Source organism: Synchiropus splendidus, chromosome 19, assembly GCF_027744825.2.
Source record: "Synchiropus splendidus isolate RoL2022-P1 chromosome 19, RoL_Sspl_1.0, whole genome shotgun sequence".
NCBI lineage: Eukaryota > Metazoa > Chordata > Actinopteri > Syngnathiformes > Callionymidae > Synchiropus > Synchiropus splendidus.
Genome location: NC_071352.1, coordinates 15,821,369 through 15,841,359, shown reverse-complemented (window position 1 = coordinate 15,841,359; position 19,991 = coordinate 15,821,369). Strand labels below are relative to the sequence as shown.

General features: G+C 47.3%; 5 protein-coding genes across 6 annotated transcripts; 3 read left to right on the top strand and 2 right to left on the bottom strand.

The window, feature by feature from the left end:
- Positions 1–2,480: 2,480 nt before the first annotated feature.
- Positions 2,481–4,540, bottom strand: nat15 (N-acetyltransferase 15 (GCN5-related, putative)). The gene is made up of 7 exons (XM_053851801.1): positions 4,340–4,540; positions 3,742–3,857; positions 3,544–3,673; positions 3,372–3,468; positions 2,926–3,160; positions 2,691–2,856; positions 2,481–2,630 (listed from the first exon to the last, which is right to left on the bottom strand). The coding sequence occupies exons 2-6, from the start codon at positions 3,849–3,851 to the stop codon at positions 2,700–2,702; spliced, it is 729 nt and encodes a 242-aa protein (XP_053707776.1). The 5' UTR covers positions 3,852–3,857; positions 4,340–4,540; the 3' UTR covers positions 2,481–2,630; positions 2,691–2,699.
- A 605-nt stretch (positions 4,541–5,145) lies between these two features.
- On the top strand, positions 5,146–7,649 carry dnase1 (deoxyribonuclease I). Its single transcript, XM_053852744.1, has 8 exons — positions 5,146–5,315; positions 5,548–5,636; positions 5,705–5,788; positions 6,274–6,389; positions 6,452–6,564; positions 6,686–6,840; positions 6,911–7,004; positions 7,103–7,649. The coding sequence occupies exons 1-8, from the start codon at positions 5,178–5,180 to the stop codon at positions 7,166–7,168; spliced, it is 855 nt and encodes a 284-aa protein (XP_053708719.1). The 5' UTR covers positions 5,146–5,177; the 3' UTR covers positions 7,169–7,649.
- Positions 7,650–7,657: 8 nt separating this feature from the next.
- eci1 (enoyl-CoA delta isomerase 1) lies at positions 7,658–10,302 on the bottom strand. The gene is made up of 7 exons (XM_053852743.1): positions 9,866–10,302; positions 9,280–9,381; positions 9,095–9,222; positions 8,891–9,037; positions 8,704–8,825; positions 8,468–8,646; positions 7,658–8,173 (listed from the first exon to the last, which is right to left on the bottom strand). Exons 1-7 carry the CDS (start codon positions 10,026–10,028, stop codon positions 8,007–8,009), a joined length of 1,008 nt encoding a protein of 335 aa, XP_053708718.1. The 5' UTR covers positions 10,029–10,302; the 3' UTR covers positions 7,658–8,006.
- A 613-nt stretch (positions 10,303–10,915) lies between these two features.
- LOC128750518 (growth hormone secretagogue receptor type 1-like) lies at positions 10,916–13,088 on the top strand. Its single transcript, XM_053850697.1, has 6 exons — positions 10,916–11,051; positions 11,117–11,292; positions 11,637–11,904; positions 12,136–12,333; positions 12,401–12,475; positions 12,716–13,088. The coding sequence occupies exons 1-6, from the start codon at positions 10,916–10,918 to the stop codon at positions 12,925–12,927; spliced, it is 1,065 nt and encodes a 354-aa protein (XP_053706672.1). The 3' UTR covers positions 12,928–13,088.
- Positions 13,089–15,581: 2,493 nt separating this feature from the next.
- Positions 15,582–19,860, top strand: LOC128751610 (protachykinin-1-like). Of its 2 annotated transcripts, none has more exons than XM_053852747.1 (7): positions 15,582–15,782; positions 15,879–16,008; positions 16,647–16,763; positions 18,361–18,454; positions 18,866–18,898; positions 18,965–19,018; positions 19,118–19,860. In XM_053852747.1, the coding sequence occupies exons 1-7, from the start codon at positions 15,775–15,777 to the stop codon at positions 19,144–19,146; spliced, it is 465 nt and encodes a 154-aa protein (XP_053708722.1). In that variant the 5' UTR covers positions 15,582–15,774; the 3' UTR covers positions 19,147–19,860. The 2 variants fall into 2 exon arrangements, with proteins under 2 accessions (XP_053708722.1, XP_053708721.1); XM_053852746.1 differs by having other exon boundaries at positions 15,582–15,806.
- Positions 19,861–19,991: the final 131 nt, after the last annotated feature.

The following is a 19,991-nucleotide window of genomic DNA, read 5'->3' as shown; positions in this document are numbered from 1 at the left end:
AATCAGTGACTGAGGTTTATTGCAAACACAGCATCAGTTTGAGAGTACCGGAGCTGGTGACGTGACCTAGACAATTCACACTCTGGCTGAGGAAGTGCAACACAAACCACACTCGCAGACATGACCGATGTTTGGCACTTAAAGGGTGCGGAGCGAAACCCATGTACATGACCACACACCTGCATGTGTGTTGAGTCCAGGAGCGTCTGTTTGTCCTCATAATAAAATGCAACCTGGGTCGTCCGTCACGATCTGCGTGAACTGAAGCATCAACAACAGCTGTGAAGACGCATCACCTTGGAAAAAAGAAGTTTCGCAGATCGCCCACCGGACCACAGTGGCTGCGTTCACATGACCAGTTCTCACGAGCAATTCCCTTCAACATTTGTGATCTGATTGATATTGGAAGGTCAAATTCCAAATCATATCAAGCTTCTCTCATCAAAGTCCATTATTTTCCCCTTTTGACACATATATTCAACCACTTTCAGTCTGTATTGTCACCACCAACATTTTTTGTTACTTTCTCCTTGTAAGTGCTTCCATTTCCTCGTCACATTTTACCCGATTATTTGGATAAATATTTTTCTTAAATATTGTTATTTATTACAATCAATTTCATGAATAAAACCCCTTTCCACACTAACAAAATTGTTGTTTCTAGTTTTCCATTGTTTCTGTTCACCTTACACTCCATTGCATTTATTATAGTTGATTAATAATCTGCATAAAGTAAATAGTTTTTACCCTACTTCACTCTACTATACTGCAGGCTCCGACATTGCCATTTTCAAGCATCAATGTTGAGTTATAAATAACAAATAAGTAATATGCTATTAAAACAAAACACATTTTCTTCATAGAAGTTTGCTTTCTTCTTTGTTGTTTGGTGTTTTTTTTTTTGTCCTCACAACAACCGTTTTTCATTTTCCCTCTCTAGCGCCCCCTGCGGTCATGACGCAGTGGAACAGGAGCATGAACACAGACGTGGGATGTGAACGCAGCCGTCGACGCGAGTCCTCTGCAGGTGCCAGCTCCTACCAACCGTCACGTCTCAAACCAGCCGTACATTTATTGCACACAGACATGTTCCCAACAACGGCGCTGCTCACGTGTTCCCATTGGCCTGTTCCCACCGTCAGTGTTGCATTCACAGGCCACGAGTGGAGTTGCTGTTGGGCAGCTCCAGCAGGATTCAGTCACACATCCAGGAGGCAGGGTACATTCCCACAGCGTGTCAGACAAACTGATCTCAGTATATATAATATACAAACAGGTTACAGAGTCTCTGTGAGGGGCAAGGGAGTTGGGGGGAGGGTCTCCGGGGCGAAGTGGTTCTGCTCAGTGCGGCTCAGAAAACTTTAGTTATGAGGTTCGATCCTGAAGATGGAGCTCGCCGGCGAGCGTCCGCTTCTCGTGGGGACTGAGGTGGAGTCATGTGGTCATGACAAAAGGAATGCTTCCATGGTAACTGAAGTATGGTGCGTTCCACTTGGCCTGGAGAGTTCAAGCTGTGAGTAAAATGACACGTTTCTATGTTGAATGTGAGAGTACCAAACCTCTGCTGCTCTCGAAGCACGACGGCTTCAGTGAAATGTTCGGACACACGCTCTCTCCGTCCCAGTTGGTTCTGGCTCAGACGGACCTCGGAGGGGGTCGCGTGCCTCTCGGCACCTTCCCAGCTGGAGTGTGAACAAGCCGGACAAACTCTGAGGGAACCAGCCCAGAAGCTGACAAGCTACGGACAGCAGTGAGGGACGTCGAATCATGAGAGGGACCGTGGTTTCTACTCAGGAATTAGGATTTAAAAAGTTAAATATGTAAAATAAAATTTTTAAAAAGGAGACTTGGGACTTCTGCTCCCAAGACCCGAACATCTGAGCCACCACCAACGATTCAGCTCAAAGAGTTTGACTTGAAAACCTCAACAATCATCGTCCTGCCGCTCAGCTACGATGAACAGAACCATCCTGTTCAGTCAAGTGCCACTGACGTCAGCCACACCAGTGGAACGCACCATAAACTAGCAACAAGGGGTACACAAGGAACGCATCAGCTGTTCACCAGTCTCCAGAAAGACTGACATCCAGCTCCACTGGTGGAGGAGACAAGCGACAGCTTCAGGTGGTCCGATCGGGTCGAGGTTCTGTGGCTCAATAGGCTAAAGGCTGTGATTCATGTCAGCTGTGACGCTGTCTGAGCATGTGCGACACCACAACACCACATCACACTACACAGAATGAATGACATAGCGGTGTGTGTGTGGCAGGACAAGTGGCTCTCGTCAGTTGGAGACTCCATCTGGTGAGGAGGAATTTGCAAGCTTTAGACTGAGCTTGAAGGTGTGTGTGTGTGTTCAAATCGTGGCCAGCTTTGGTCATCGACTGGCAATGAGACTCACACTCGCTGGGTTCCTGGAGTGCTGGGAGTCACTGGAGTACCGGGGTGAAGGTATAAACAAGGTATATACAGACCACGGTGCCAAAACATCGCACTTCTATCCAGGAGGTTGACCCTGTCTTGGTGTGTTGGAGACACAGCGAGAGCATCGGAGGGCCGACATTTGAGACCACAGAACATTTTCGGGAGCGTGTGTACCGGGGAGGAGCAGGGAAGACTGGCGGCGCCTCCTGCAGGAGAGAGAAAGGGTTAGCATTCCAGCAGGAGCCAGCTGCAGGCGGCTCACCCACCGTGCGGCGTCACATGGTGCGGCTGTACTGGATGCCGGTCTTGGAGGCGATGTTGGACCAGGGCAGCAGGGAGCGCAGCAGCGACTGGGCCTGGCGGTAAAGCCTCTGGGGGATGGAGCACGGGCTGAGACTGGCCAGAGCCGAGCCAATGTGCTGGATATAGTCAGTGAGCAGCAGGTCAAGGCTGAAAACTGCGAGTCTCTGACGATAACTTGGCCGCTCTACAGAAGGATATAATATGGTCCAGGGCGGATGCCCTCCGTTGATGTAGAGCACGTAGGTGAAGCCGTCCTTCAGGACGCCTCGGATGGAGTAGTAGTAGGGCAGGTAGTGGTGTTGCCTGAAGTCCCGGTTCTCGTAAAAGTGGATGGCAGTGTTGTTGGTGGTGAGGACGTGAAGGTAGATGGCCTTACAGTGATCCTGGGCCGTGGTGGAGATGTGCTCCTTCAGACTGTCCAGCAGTAGGGAGCCTGCAGCAACACAGTTAGACAGAGAGAGAGTGACTTTTAACTCACATACCAGTCTCTCACTCTAACTTCAGGATGAAGAGACAAGTCTACCAGCAAGCAAACACCACTAGAGGGCAGCGTCGAGTTCTGCGGTTCTGTATTCTGCTTCTCATGAAAACATCCCGGGATGGGTTCATCACTGTGAGACTGAAGGAAAGGTGCAGGTGGATACCTATTCCGTGTTTCCTGAACTCTTTGACCACACCCAGGCTGAGGATGTAGGCTACCTGTGTGTCCACCGGGAAACTGGAGGCCAGAATGTCTCCATCCTGAACACCAAGACAAAAAACAAGATACCACTTACTTATCATCATGTAAAAACTTTAAAAAAAAAACCTACGAACCTCTTTGTGTACTTTGGTCCGGCCTTTGATTTCGGCCACAATCATTCCCACGATGCCTCCTCTGAAGGTGGCAGCCAGGGAGAAGAACTTCTTGTTGGAGGTAATATCCTGATACCATGAGTCTGGATACCTGCGTGAAGCACAGGTGAGTGAGACAGCCAGATGACCGATCATCACAGTGTGAGGCGGAGCTCTTACTCGATTGGGAACCAATCCCCGCACAGCACTTTCACACTCTCTATGTCATCGTGGCACAAGAAGCGGAGCTGGACTTCACTGAGAGCTGTGGGCGGCACCACGTCACTCATTCACCCCTGCAGAAAAACAAACAGTAGACGATGATAAAAAAAAAAAAAACATCAAATCTTAGGACACTGCTGGTCACTGCCATGTAGTGTTGAGACTCACCCCACCTTGAACAATAACAACAATAAAGAGCCTCAATAAAATACAGTTCAAAGTACTTCACAAAGGTAAAATTGTTGACAAAAGATTAGAGTTGTTAACGTTATCATTTCATAAGTACATGTATAATATTATTGCATATAATAATATTTAATATATAGTAGAGTAAAACTATAGATTACAGAAACCTGAACCGGTGTCCTAGTCATTTCACAGAACGGAAACTTTAATTCTCGTTATTTAAATTCCCTCAAATTTGATTTGTTGTGAAAAACGTATCCGTTTCATCATTAAACACCACAATATACAGATATGTTATGATAAGCGAAGTGAAGACACTGACCAACATGTTAGCCTCAGGGCTAATATTTGCTAACGCAGCTGAACATACCTTATTTTAACACCTCAACAACAGGAAACTCTGGAGCCTTAAACCTCTCGGTTGTCGTTCGAGCGAAGTCTCTAATGCGAATACAGCATGACAGCACATAAAGCGTATCTCCTCCTGGTTCTCAAGGATGTTTCATCACGATGCCGATGCTAAGCCGAACTGCAGCTGCGGATGCTAACACTTGATGTTTTCTTCCTGTTGACTTTTTCTTCTTTGATGGTGTTTCCTGCTTCTTCTTCGTGAGAAGAATTCCGACGTTTGAATTAGGTTACCGCCTCTAAGCGGTCGGAGACGTCACAACAGCGTTTCGCCGACAATAAGAATTATTAGTGTATATATATATATATATATATATATATATACGCAGAAAGTCATACACGTAAAAAGATGAAGACATCAAAATAGGAAAAGAATTTTCCTATTTTGGAAAATTTTGGGGGAAAAAAAGTATAAAAATAAATAAATAAATAAATGAAACACCATTATATAACAAACATAACAGAAAGTACAAAGTAACAAAAAAGTATGTCCAGGACTAGCAGTCCCGCACAAAACAATAAAAAACACATTTTAAAAAGCCTTTTCATTTTCCAGGCTTAAAGCCGCCATTTAGACTTGGACTCCGGTTTATGATTAATGATGAGGATCATTCGCAGCCAGTTTCTTCACACACACACACACACACACTTTCAGAGAGAAGTGGCAGTGCAGCAGCTGGGGCCGAGGCCACGTGACCCATCTGAGCAGGTGTCGACATCCAGATCCTCTCCCACAGAGGACAGCCAGCATTCTTCTTGCTGCCCTCAGATCATAGCTGACGTCTTCCTCCTCCACGAGGATGCGCCGCGTCTGCTCTCTGCTTTGGTCGCTGGCCCTGCTGCACCTGGCCTCCTCGCTGCTGCTGGGCGCCTTCAACGTCAAGTCCTTTGGAGACAAGAAGGCCTCCAATGCCACCATCATGGGCCTCCTGAGCCAGGTCAGGACTTCTCTCTGGCTTCTTCTGTTTGGATAATATTCATTGAAGCTTCCACGGAATCCTCATTGAAGAAACTTAAAGTAACTGATGAACTGACGTACAAGTCTTGGACTCTCAAAACTCTCATGAAACCTTCCTAAAGTAGCAAGCCAGTCTTCAGTTCCAACGGCCGACCGCACCATGACTCATCTCTGACCAGCGATGACCGCTAACCTGTCGATGCTTGTCCCAGATCGTCCAGCGCTACGACATCGTTCTGATCCAGGAGGTCCGGGACAAGGATCTGTCTGCGACGACCAAACTGATGGAGCACGTCAACAAGTCTGTGGCAGCAGTGACATGTTTGCAGAAGGTTGGAACGACTTACAGATGTCCTTGTGTGTCGACAGAAACACTGCCTTCACATACAGGCACATCGTCAGCGAACCTCTTGGCCGGAGTTCATATAAAGAGCGATACCTCTTCCTCTACAGGTACCCACCAGCCACAGTACTGTGTTGACTAAAGCTTGTATGAGAAAATGAAAAAAATTGGAGTAGAAGGCATGGTGTCGTACAGAATCCGACAAACCTTTCACACATCCACAGAAAACAGGAAGTTGAAAATCTTTCTTTCCACTTCACTTCGGATCTCGGACAAATTGGAGAAGGAAAGTCGTATTAAATCAACAGGTTGCACTTTTTTAAGTTTGTGACCGCAGAGCAAGTCTTTAATCCCGTAACGTAACCAATGCTAACGTTATTGCGGAAACATCCGGACTATTGGCCGATATTTCGATCCGGACTATTGGCCGATATTCCAATTTTCTCAAAACAAAACTACATAGCGTTACCAATCAATGAAAAGAGTCCCGATGCCAAGTCTGTTTCACGTGAAAAAAGACATTGGAAGAGGAAGTGAGAACGAAAGTGGCATTTAAAATAGAAAACAGTTTAAAAAGCACTGCGCCGTGTTCCAGGGAAGCAACGGTTTCGGTGCTGGACAGTTTCACCTACGATGACGGCTGCGAGTCCTGCGGCACCGACACCTTCATCAGAGAACCCTTTGTGGTCAAGTTCTCCTCCGTGTACTCCGGTAAAGCAGCATCATCACCAGCGCGTGTTGCACTGTTGGTTCCACGTTGTTTCCGGTGGCAGCGCTGCAGAGCTTCGTCCTCGTGCCTCAACACACGTCCCCGGACTTCGCTCTGGAGGAGACGGACGCGCTCTACGACGTGGTGGCCGACGTGCGAGCCCGCTGGGACACCGACGTAAACCAGATGACTCGGCAAAACATGACGTCACACGGACGCTCCACCGAGATTTAAAAAAATAAGTGTATTTCCACACAGTATTGTTTTATGAATATATATTCTTGCTCTGACGTCACAGCTGCTGATCCTGCTCGGAGACTTCAACACTGACTGTAACTACGTATCCGGAGCCGAGTGGCAGAAGATCCGACTGTTCACCGACAAAAGCTTCCACTGGCTGATCGGAGACGACGCGGACACCACGGTGACTCACACGCACTGTGCTTACGACAGGTGAGCCCCTCCACTGCGGCCGCACGGAGCCCGCGGACTGAAGGGGCGTGGCTCTGCTGGGTCTCCCCAGGATCGTGGTCTCGGATGAGATGAAGAAGGGGATCCAGCCGGGCAGCGCCGGAGTCTACGACTTCATGAGGGACCTGAACCTGAGTCTCGAACTGGTGAGGCTGCGTCTCGACTGTGCTCCCGCGAATCCACGTCATCACGCCTGACGTATCGCGCCTCGACTCGGTTCCTAAACTGTGCCCATGTGTCTCAGGCGCTGGCGGTGAGCGATCACTTCCCCGTCGATGTCAAGCTGCTGCGCTCGACTGCGAGGGTCTGAAGGACGGCGCCTTTCGTGTCGGAGCTTCGGACGCAGCGGAAGATCGAAATAAAACTTCCAGCATTTTAAGAGTGTGGTGTACAAACACGAGGTTTTCGTGTTCGAATAGCCGCCATTACTCAGCACAAACAGCGGCGGACACGCCAGCAGCTTCTCTTTAGGAAGAAAATGTGTGATTCATGCGGCTCCGCTGACATCACCGGCAACTATAATTCAGTTAATCAGCTCGTTCAAAGTTAAAAAAAATAACTTTAGCAAAGCAATTGAGGCAAATCATGCTAATGCTGGCGTGAGTCTGGTGAAAGCTAAGTGCTAACCCCAAAAAGCTAACCGAGCGTCGATCAGAAGTGAAGAAGAGGCGGGAAAAAAAAACGAAAAAGTCAATCTATTTTTCCTAAAATGCAGTTTTCATAGTTAAAAATAAAGAACACAATAGGTGATAAAGTTTACTATCTACTTTGAATGACAAGCAGGAAACTATTGTGACGTTACGCTTTTAATTACACAAATGTCGATCACATGATTCTCAGGATCCAATCACAAACTGAAACACAGAGGAAACGGGCGTCGGCCGTTGTTTACGAGGCACTCGAGGATGTCGAAAGTGTGTCGTCGGCACCAAGCTCCACTAACAGTTATCTTTTACTCTGACTAGATTTTCAACGACAGTGACTATCTTGAGTCATTTCACGGCGAGACGCTGATGTAGCTGTGGCGCTAACTCACTGTTTCCATAGACTAGAAACCACTGGAGAGTTTGGGAAATCTGAACCTTCAATTGAACCGACATGGTTGGCATGTTAGTAAAGGAGTGGCCCGACGTGAGGCTGCTGCCACTTCAGGCCTTCCTCTTCTTCAGCGTCTCCAGATAGACGCGAAGCGACTTCTGGATGGAGTCTCTGGTGATGAAGCTGACAAAGTTCTGGATGTCTGCCTCCCGGCAGGACGTCAGCCGGTCGATGGTGGGCTTCCTCATCATGGACTTGGAGAGCTGCCGGGCGTGATCTGGAAAAGAGGAGGGGCCCGGAGGAGGTCAACAGACATATTTTGGGGTCATAATTGTTCTGCCCTCAAGAATCGTGAACGTAACTGAGGTCACAGAATCAAGATGCTTGGAGCTATTGAGAACTATAGAGACCAGTCTTCGCCACCACTTGGGGGGACATTTCACGACCCATGCCTCTTTGTATCGAGGCCCCATGTATCAAAGGTAGCCAGTAACGTCACCAGTATGTCGGGGTTAACATGGTGAACGCTTCTGGAAGCAGGTGTCACGATTCATCTGACCCAACAACACACCTGGAATGGCCAACCACTGCTGCATGGTTTCTGCTGCCGCGGTCATGAGCTGGTCCTGTGGCACCACCTGGTCCACCAGGCCGATCTTCAGGGCTTCCGTGGGCGAGTATAGCATCCCCAGCTCCAGCGCCAGCTCAGTGTGGCGGTGGCCAATCGTGCTGACCATGGTCTCCTTGAACCTAGAGAGACTACCTTCAGCTCACTGGGCTGAACCCGAGGTGTTCAGAGCACCTTACCAGAAAGGAGCCACGATGCCGAGCCGCGTCTCATTCAGTCCAATGCAGTAGCGAGGGTTGTCCGCCATGATCCTGTAGTCGCAGCACATGGACATCAGACACCCGCCCGCCGGACTGGAGCCCTGAGGAGGCGGAGGAAGTCAGACGGCAGCTCCTGCAGCAGCAGCAGACCGGTTCTCAGGCCTACATTGATGGCTGCGATGGTGACCATGTTGGAGCCGTAGACCTTCAGCCACATCTCCTGGACGCTTTTCCAGAACTCGGCGCAGCGCTCTGGGCTCTTCCCGTACATCTCCATGATGTCCAGTCCGCCAGAGAAGACCTTGGGCAGGTTCTGCACCAGACACACGGTTCAACCACCAGTCTGCTGACGTGAGCTCGCCTTCGGTACCGAGGTGATGATGAGGCCACGGCAGCTCTTGTCCATCTCCAGCTTCTCCACGTTGATGCAGAACTCGGTGAGGAAGTCCAGGCTGAGGCTGTTGACTGGCGGACTCTGCATGCGCATCACAGCCACGCCTGCGGACAGACTGGCCTTAGATACAGATTCACTGGAGGAAAAGAGGTGAGCGGCACCTGTGCCCTGGTCCAGGTCCACTGTCATGCTGGGTGATGAGGAGTTGAGCCTGGTCTGGAGAACGGAGGACGCGGCGCCATGACGGCTGCAGGAGTGAAGACCTGCTCGAGGACGAGGACCAGTCGTGTTGTTTGCACAAGCAAATTCTATGTATGTTTCATGATCAAACCCTTTGTCACAAAACTATAATTGTGTTCTGAAAACAGCCACATTCTTCTGTTGACGGTTTTGACAGTAAACGTGGTGTGTTCGCTTGCTTGACTCTCTGTAAATGTTTCAAAGTATCAGGGAAGTTATTTTTGTTATTCATTGACCATTAACTAAGCCTACTAACTAAGCCTTTATCCCATATATAGTGAGCGTCTAAGCAGATCACGACACCGCATCAACAAATTGTGCGTGAACGTTTAAAAAAGTTAAACAAGTAGCAAACATGTTTGACGCGTTTGTATGAACGACCTTTGCCCCACATTCTGCAGAAAATAACACCGCAAGCGACCATCACACGCGAATGCGTTCTGAGAACCGGCCAGTATTATTAAACAACTTATCAGTGCATTCTAAAAGTCAAACTACGAGACAAACCTGATAAAAGGCACTTATTCCTCAACGCTGCTCTCAATGCCATCTTGACGGGCTCTGCTAATAAATGTACACTCCAAAGCACATCACGCCCACAGCGCCACCGGAGTATGTTATTTCGCTCCTGGTGGCCAGATGGTGTCACTACACCTTCCGGAAAAACCATTGCAAAATAACCGGTCGAACAATTCTGTTTTCATTCCAACAGTTCAAAAATATTTTTACAACGATGCTCGTACTTATTCATTCATATGGAAAACAATTAAATTCTTCTTTTTAAGATTAAAAAGTAGCGAAAATATAATTTAAAAGTCAATGTTCTGTGAGTGTCAATGGTTTAGTAAAGTCAGGGGCGTAAAAATCAATTGTCACTTCAGTTCCAAACTGAACTAAAAGTTGTGGTCATAGCTGCACAGGAGTTGTAGTCGAAATAATACTCTACTAGGGCTCCAACTATTCATTATACTAATAATACTTCATACAGACCAAGTTGAATAATGATCTCTGTGAAAAGATCATTTAAATTATATCATTTTTTGTGTTAAAACAAAGCGTGACAGAGGTGACGAGAGAGAGACGTGAGAGTGGGAGGGATCAGAGACATGTTAGTGTCTTGAGAGCATCCGAGGCTCAGCAGAGCAGCAGCCGTCGCTCCACCGACACGGTGAGACCTTTGGATTATTTCAATGTCCACTTGTCCATTTAGATCATAGTTTCATGTCATACCTTGTTGTTTGCTTTAGAATCTCTGTTGAGGTGCAACAGGATACTTTCATTTTGAAGTAGTGCTGACAGACAACGTCGTGTATGAGATAATAAAAATGTGTCTGCTGTTAATATTAACTTTTTCTTAATCTTCAAGTAGAAAACGATGAACCCCATAACTGTGTAACTCATATGTGAGTGTCCTGGTGTTGAATTGTTCTGGACACGCAGGTTCCAAGAAGTGTTTACCTCCCAGTCTCCACTTGTTCAGCGTGATCGAGCTTCTTCAGAAATCCATCCGCGTGCGTCAGGAGTGCGGTGAGCTGGGGACGCACCCCTGCCGTCACCATGGATCTGCTGCAGTTGTCAGAGCAGGGCAGCGGCTGCGAGGAGGTCCACTGCGGCCTGGGCTCAGCCCTGGTGGAGGACTGTACTGGACCCCAGTGTCAGTGGCAGGAACCTGTGATTGGACTGGTGGCGTTAGGTGAGAGCGGCCCGAGGAACCCAACACATGGTCTCAGTCTGACATGATGCTTCCTTCCTTCTCAGTGTGTGTGACGGTTATTTCCATCCCCCTGATGCTGTTTGGCCTCCTGGGAAACAGCCTCACCATCCTGGTGGTGTGGCTCCGCCCCCACATGAGAAGCTGTACCTACCTGTACGTGAGCAGTATGGCCATCAGCGACCTGCTCATCCTGCTGCTGCTGCCGCTCGACCTCTACAAGGTTTGTGTCATCGGATCGGAGAGAGGAAAACAGTTTAGGCAGGAAGGCTCCCTGCGGCGCCTCCCAACTCACTTTACTTTTATTAAAGATGACGTCACAGCCGAGAGAGGGGCGGGGCAGTGAAGCCTATAAAGCTGTTAGAAGGATGAGTGGTATCTGACATGTGAGGCCAAAGATTTGATCACTTGCAAGCACATGTGAAAAATAAATATTCTCTCTTTGATATTTTGAACAGTTAAAAAAATGAGAAAATTGCAATAAAATGTCAAGTCATTTTACATTTGTAAATTAATTCTAAGCTGCTTTCATGGTAAAAGTTGTGTGTTGTTGCATTTCACCTGCAGCTCTGGCGCCCCAGACCCTGGACTCTGGGAGACCTGACCTGTAAGTTGACCATCTTCCTGTCCGAGTGCTGCACTTTCTGCACCATCCTCCACATCACCTTCCTCTCGCTGGAGCGATATGTCGCCATCTGCTGGCCGATCACCGCCAAGACGCTGGTCACCAGCCGCAGGACCAGAGCGGTGATCGGCTGCCTGTGGATCAGCGCCGCTGTCAGCGCGGCGCCGGCGCTGATCATGGTGGGGGTGGAGGATGTTGGGGAGGATGGAGGTTTGCTCAGAGCCGAGCAGAGAGGAGGAATTGTGGGCGGAGGACGAGGAGCACTGATGGACGAGGGGGTCAACGGGACTAGGTGGAGCAAGAAAGAGCTGGACTGGACTGAAGAGGGAGGTAACCCGGGTGAGAAGGTGACGGGAGGCACATTTGGAGACTGGAAACAGGAAGTGGTGGAAGGAGCAGGGCAGAAGAAGCTGAGAGAGGATGAAGGTGGCGGCGTGGAAGACATGAGGGAGTGTCGCTGCTCGCACTACGCCATCACCTCGGGCCTCATGTCCGCCATGTTGGTCCTCTCCAACCTCTACTTCCTGGTTCCGATCTGTATCCTGACCGTGGTGTATGGGCTGATCGGGCGCACTCTTTGGCTGCGGCCGCAGAGTAGCCGGAGAGACCAGAGTCACCGCAGCACAGTCAAGATGTTGGGTGAGTTCCTCAAGCCTCAAAAGAGGGCACTTCAGTGGCCGAGTCTTCACCGCGCCTCTCTGTCCAGGAGTGATCGTGCTGGCGTTCGTCCTCTGCTGGTTGCCCTTCCATGTCGGCCGCACCATCTTCTCTCTGTCTCTGGGCGTCGGGGCGGAGCGGCCGGACACCTACATGGGGACAAGTGTGGAGAGAGACCTGCAGACCCACTCCTCAAGTGTGGGGATGAATGTGGACTCGGTCATGGAGAAGACCAGCACACACACGCGCCCACCACTGGACAGCGAGGACCCAACACAGCCAGGCAAAGCCGTGTGTGACTCGTGTGTCCAGGGCAACGTCAGTGACGTGACACCCCCGCGCACCAACCTCTTCTACCCACCAGACACACACCTGTACTTCCTCTACACTCTGTCGCAGTACTTCAACCTGGTGTCGTCCATCCTCTACTACCTCAGCGCCGCCATCAACCCGCTTCTCTACAACCTCATGTCGGAGCGCTACAGGCTGGCAGCACGCAGCCTCCTGCAGACGCGTACGGCCACGCAACGCCGCCGCCGCGCCTTCACCTCCACGCAGTCCACCACGCTGGTGTAGGAGCAGGACAAACACTGAACACACACACCTGAAACACAATACACTGGAGACACAGCCAGCACACATGCAATCATAGCATCGACACACCAAACCCAACAAAAACACACTTGGGTGTCAACATGCGTGCACACAATGAACACATGAGACACAACACAAGTGCACACACATAAGAGAACCACCTGAGGGATGAATCAGAATCAGAAATTATTATTTTTGTTCCTTTTTGTTTCAGTTTTTATTTTTTATTCTTACTTTTATTATAGGATATGATATATGAAATTATATTATATGTCATTGTAAGGCGTTGTGATGTCACAGAGCAACAAAGGGCTTCTTGGATGCTTGACACTGACATACATGTTTCCTGATGACTACACCCTCTCTTCTCGCTCGGTTTCTCCTCATTGTAATAATAAACAACATAGACCCGTCGGGTCAATGTAGTTGTAATACAAACATTCATCCACTAGATGGGAGTGTCGCTCAGGTTCTGTTCCATTAGACCTCGCGCACCCGCAAGGTCGATCGGTTGTGATTTATCTATAAAAATGGAGGAGCAGTGGTTCTAGTCCGAGTCTCTCCTGGACGTCTAGGCTTCTCTTGTTAAGACAAGGTGCGGATGCTCCATGAATCTTTCTTTGTCTGAGAGCAGAATCCCAAGCGTGGGGCCTTGTCTTTCTCCACCCTGTCCTCACTCGTGAACCAGTTCCTCCTCCTGAACTCTTTCCACGACAAACTTTCGAATGTGAGCCACACGTGACTTCAACCCCACGGTGGAATTTGATAGCTGCTAGCACGAGATTCACAGCGTCTTCTCCTCCTCAAAACGACTCCTCTGGAGCTCACTTTTCACTCTTGAAGCTGCCGTCAGCGATTACAGGAAACAAGCATCCGTTACTGCGAACGACACGAGGGAAATCAGCTCTTCCGAACCTCGACGCAGATTCAATACCGAGCCTGATCTGTTGCTGCTGGGACGAGACTGAAGCCAGTGTATCTGGGGCAGAAATGCACCCGCATGTGTTTTCATTCATCTCAAGGAGGGGCTGACGGCCGGGAGGTGCTGCTCTCCGCTGTCTCGGGCGCCTCGGTGCTCCCGATAGCGGATGATCGAGCAGCCGAATTAAAAACACGTTCAGGCCGAGCTGGTACTCCATGGTTCTGACTCAAGATGCAGAGTGAAAATGAAGCTTTCCTCTTCTATTTTTATCGTATATTTTGAGTCATTCTCATCTAAAACTCTCATTTTTATACACACAATTCACTCCCCACTAGCTCCCGGCTGAAACAGCGAACATGCAGGTGCGCTGGCGGCCAGTAGGTGGCGCGAGCGATGAGACAGAACAAAGGTGTGTTTCAGGAGAGTGACTCACAAGATGACAGAAAGTTCTGGCACCAAAGTTTTCTCACTCTGACAAAGGTTGCGCAGGAACAAGACGTTCTCTTCCGTCGTCGGTGAGAAAACGGTCAAAAGTTGAAAACGCCAAAGAAGCGACTGATTTCTTGATAACTGAGATTATTTTTGATCTTATTTGCGTATTCGTAAGATTCGGACCCTGGAGGCAATGAGAGGGTTTCTTGTCCTGAATCAGCAACATCAGACTCGTGTGAACTGCAGACTGTTTCTTCGCCTGTTGCTATTGTAGCTAACCATTAGCATCCAATTGCACTTGTTAGTTTGTTTTTTTCTCAGTGGAATGTGCAGTTCTATTATACTTTTTTGGCCTTTTTGTCAGGTTGCTCATTTTCTGAAGGGTTTTCATTTTTTATGCGGATATGTTTTGTATATTCTTATCTCGCTATTAACAGCCTTGAATTAGCCATTATTTTCAGAAACTTAAGACCTATCCATTGTGTCTGCTGACATTTATTATTTGTTTATTTTTTGGTGATTATTTTCTTTCTATTTTCGCTGGTGTTGGAATGTATTTTCTTTCGGATGATGATGATGAGTGTTATGGCGTGCTGACACGCTCCAGATGTTGAACAACAAGGTTTTTCCTGCTCTATTTTTGGATCATTAATAATGTCAAATAAACAAAACAATTTCAGCAGTAATTCTTCACTATTTCTCTTTCTTTTTTGGAGGATTGTAACATTGCTTTTGGCTATTCCAACACATTGAAATCTGTGATTAGCATGTCAATATGACCCATTTTAATCCCCTTCTCTGAGTCACTTTCGAGGGAGAGGTCCAGCCCTTGGTGAAGACTCCTGCAGAAGAAAGCTCCGGGGAGGAAGTCCTGACAGTCAGACTGATGCCTCCTATAAGTTCTCGCCACGAACGGCTCCCGGGAGAGCTGGGACGGATTTAAGCGTTTTCATTTCTTTCCGATATTATTTAGAGTGAAACAATCTTCCCCTGCGAGAGGAAGCTGTGCAGGCGGGGCAGAGATCAGTCCTCCACGCTAATCTGTTGCTGGGCAACATCCAAGAGCATCAGCCGAGACGCCCTCACCCAACGCTATCCAGCTTTCCCTGCATGATCTGGTCACGAATGTGCTGACAACCCTCCTCTGCCCCAACTCCTTTGATCATGAGGAGTTGCCTTTGTTTGTTTGAACGTCACATCCACCTCAACAGGAGGCGTCGGCATGAAGCCGACCGCGGCTGATGTCACAGACGTCAAAGATGACTTTTCTTTTGCGGCTCAATTACTTGAGCTACTTGGTCATCACGCTTGCTCACCCAAACACAAGTGAGATCACTGTGGACCGTGCACCGCTCCGCAGTCCGACATGGGGACCTTTAAAATAATTTAAAAACAATTCCCGACAACAATAATGTGAGAAAACCGCTCAACACCAATGTGTTTGGCAATAGTTCACAGCAAACCTTGACTCCCAGATGTTCAGGTGGGTCCGACGACGTGGTGACAGGTCTGAGCCGGCGCCGCCCGCCTGCAGAGACACACAAACAAACCACTGACGTGTGTGAAATATGACCTGCAGGGGGCGAACGGCTTCTGTCACGGATGAATCGCAGACACCGTCAGGAATATCGTGTCATCACCTCGGCTTGCTGAAGACACACACTCACCATGACGCACTGCAAGTTTTGGAGACACATTTGGAGAAGCAGGTGGGCAGAGTATATGTATTGTGTTGTACGGTGTGGCAAAATGTGTAGTGTTCATAGCTGCTGTGTAGCATCAAGGGCCGTCAACAGTGTGTCAACCAAATCATGTGTTACACTGAGTATATTGTGTGTTTTAATGCACACTATATCATCATATACCATTAAACTTGTGTCCAGCAAACAGTCCTCACAGGGAGATGTGTCCCCACAAGTATAGCGATACAAGGAACACACACAAACATTGGTCTTTGTATCTTTGTGAGGACCTCTCACTGCAATTACCCTTTCCCCAGCCTCTCCCCTAAAATTGAACCATCCAAAACACATGGCTCACCTGAACCAGTTATAACCACCCAGTATTTTGAAGTTTTCACCCTCAAAACTCTATGTGGACTCGCCAAAATGAAAAGCAAAATCAGCAAAAAAGATCAGTTTCTTGTCAAAGATAGGTCCACACAAGAAAATGAACACACGCACACACCTGTCAGACGGCTCGCTCCACGGTGAGGGGGGTCAGGAGGAGGAGGGGCCGGGAGAGTGTTTAAAAGCTCCGGCACGACGCTTCAGTGGATCATCGCAGGAACACTCGCACACACAGACGCACACTTGAAACCCTCGTGTGTGTGCTCTGACCAATGGAGGCGCTGAAGCTCTTGGTGGTGCTGCTGGTGGTGCTGGTCCAACTCCTGGGGGTTCTGGGGTCTCATCTGTCCAGTGAAGAGGAAGAAAGAGACGTGTGGAGCTCAGAGAAATGGCAGGTGAGAGAAGAGGCTTTTATTTTGAAGGGGAGCTTTCCTTCAGCCAACTTTTATCACTACTTTTACTACTGTTATCACAGTGTGTATTACAAGTGATGACCACCACTGCTATTGCAGCCACTACTGCAACTCGTACTATAGGAAACGCTACCTCTATTATGCCACCCAGAACTGCATCTACAGCAATGACATTAACTGCTCCAACAGCACACTACTGTACTAGATAATACATCCACTACTACCACTACCTCTAGTACTGCAACATTTTGCTGTCATGCTAAACTCTTCTGTTGGTGCAAGTACTACGTTCAGTACTCTTTACTCGGACGATAACGTCTTCTGGAATGCTTCATCTAGTTTTCATACTACTACAGCGCATATTCCTGCAAATGCTACTTCTAATACTACGATAGTACTGCACGTAAGAGAGAGAACTGCAGAATAGGCTACTTCAACCAATTTCGATATTTTAATTACCGATTTATTTTTATTTTTGGAATTCTACTTAACACAGGTAAATCCACTACTTATTTGAATACTTCTACTGTAACAGATGCAGTGCTGCGCTGTCTACGTGCCTTAGCTGCCTCCACCAGAACTACTGTAAAAGAGTGGATATTAGTGGGTTCATTATGGACCAAATCCAGTTTCAGCACACTGGACAGCGACTCAGGAGCGCGAGAAATGCAGATCAGAAATGTAGTGAGACGTTATGTAATGAAGTTCAATGTCAAAATACAAACGAGGGAAAAAACTAATTCTCAGCAACAATGATGTGAATGAAAAAAAAAACATAAAAAAGAATTAGAGGGAAGAAATCTGTAAAAATGATCATTCATCTTAATGTACGATAGGCAAACATGAAAAACAAAGTCCATAATATATTTATTTATATGAATTACAAATTAGGATTGTGTAAAAAGAGAGTATTTCAGAAATAAAAACACAAAAACGTGAATTATAAACTAAAAGAAAATGAATTCATCACTTGAAAGGCAATAAGTACAGCTTGGGAAAGAAATATTAAAAACACAAGTTCTAAAATCTTTAAAAAATATTTTTAATTTACACTAACAAAAGAGGAAAAAAAGGATTTCACAAAAAGCTGGATCAATCCCAGGTTTTTGGTTGGTCGGTGGGAGGAAATCGGAGTGGCTGTCGGAAACCAGTGCGCGCTTCGACCGTGTGAAAACAAGATCATTGCGTTGCTTTAATTTGACAGTGACCTCAAATGCTTCTTCAATCTTGTGCTCTTCTTAATCTTTTTAATTAAGTTTCTCTAAATCGATGATTGATTGGCGAAATGATGTGAACACAAACACAGAGCCACCGGAGGGAGTAAGGGGGCAGTGGGTGGGGGGTCGAGGCCGGACATGTGATCATCAATGGTAATGATAACGGAAAAGACGGTGATGGAATTAGGGCATCATCACGTGTCAAGTGTGACGCTGCTTGAGGACACAGCGTCATCACTGGAGCAACATTGGAGCAGTGGATGTACTAAATACTCTGTGTGTGTGTGTGTGTGTGTGTGTGTGTGTGTGTGTGTGTGTGTGTGTGTGTGTGTGTGTGTGTGTGTGTGTGTGTGTGTGTGTAGGAGCACCCACTGGAGCGGAGGATCACAGTCCTGGCAGACCTCCTCAAACGCTCCAAAGCTCAGCAGTTCCATGGTCTGATGGGAAGAAGTCCAGGTAAGCAAAGGGCCCATTGTTGGACACGTGCAGCCATTTTTAGAGACAGAGGAACAAAAAACTTCCCATTCAGAGAGAGTTCAAAGCTGGCAGAGAAAAGTTCACTGCTGATGGAGTCATGGTGAAAAGGCTAAAATTTAACGTTGTAAAGGACACAGGAAGGAATTTCTCTTTTATAATTTTACAGGACCAAGAGAGTGAAAGGTGAACTGAGTATTGTGCAACCAAAAATAAAGTAAAGCAGCAGAGTAAGAAGATGAAGGTGGAACATTCAAGATTCAAATAGTTAAAAAGTTAGCAGTGCAACGGTTGCAGAGAAAAAAAATGTAAATTAAAATCACAGCGTTTCAGTAAAGAACATAAAAAGTACAGATTTACACTTGTCACTGTGAGTCGTGTGTATGATTGCAGGAGAAACTCGTCAGCTGCGACTCGGCAGGAAAAGTGAGTCAAACATTGTGATCCAGAGTCGATTCTCCAATGTCACTCACGGATGTATCTCTCCAACAGGAAATAAAGGCGAGATGTTTGTTGGGCTCATGGGCAGAAGGAGTTTAAACGAAGGTAGGTTCAGTATGTCCAATTGTGGCATCATTATATATGATTTACATCATTATAACTGTCTCAGAAAAGTCTAAACAATGCAGTGTTTCTTTATTTCAGACACGCAGGAAGACTGGAAATACGACTGAAGAGGAGAAGATGACTGCAAAACAAACATCAAGTCTCTGATTCATTAAAACGTGTAGGTGACACAAGAGACTCAAATGCTTCTTATATGAACAAAAGAGTATCAAGGCCATGAAGACTTCCTTTTCTCCCAGTTTAAAGCCCTATAAGTACGTTTATAAAAGTTTTAACAGGTGTTATAAAAGGTTCACGAGAGATTAAATAAATAGATGAAATTCAACGAATATAAAAAGTGAACGAGTTTTCAACCAAAGGCCAACTAGGAAAAGCAACTTTAATTTAAACGGACCGCAATTTTTTTTATTTATTGTGTCGCTCTGTGACGTACAAGCCGTTTCCGGTGTCCTGACATGCTAACAATGCTAACCGCCCGCTAGAAACATATTTCTGTGGTCTTCAGTCACTTCGAGCTCAACCCACCCCACCACGAAGTACAATTCGACCTCCGCTCCGTGAAATATTAACGACTCGATATGTACATTTGAAATAAACCAAACCATTTACATTGACGATTTCGCTGACTTACCATCCGCTTGACTGGGTGCGTCCACATTAAAAGTCCGTGTGGCAACAATCGCAACAGAAAACGATCCTGGTGACCACGTCGCTCTGATGCTTCGTTTCGTTTCTTGTCAACGTGTCGAATAGATGTGCGCTTTTTTTGAACTGTGTTCGATGTTGGTGACGGAACGAGGCCGTACATTTGTGAGATAAATGTTGTGGATAAATAAAATTTATTTTACTCAGTTTTGGTCTCATCGGGTTCCTTGGACAGGTATTTTTAAACACCGAATGGTGGACAGCGTTGACACGACGGGCGCAGTAAAAGCAAGTTGACTGCAGTGAA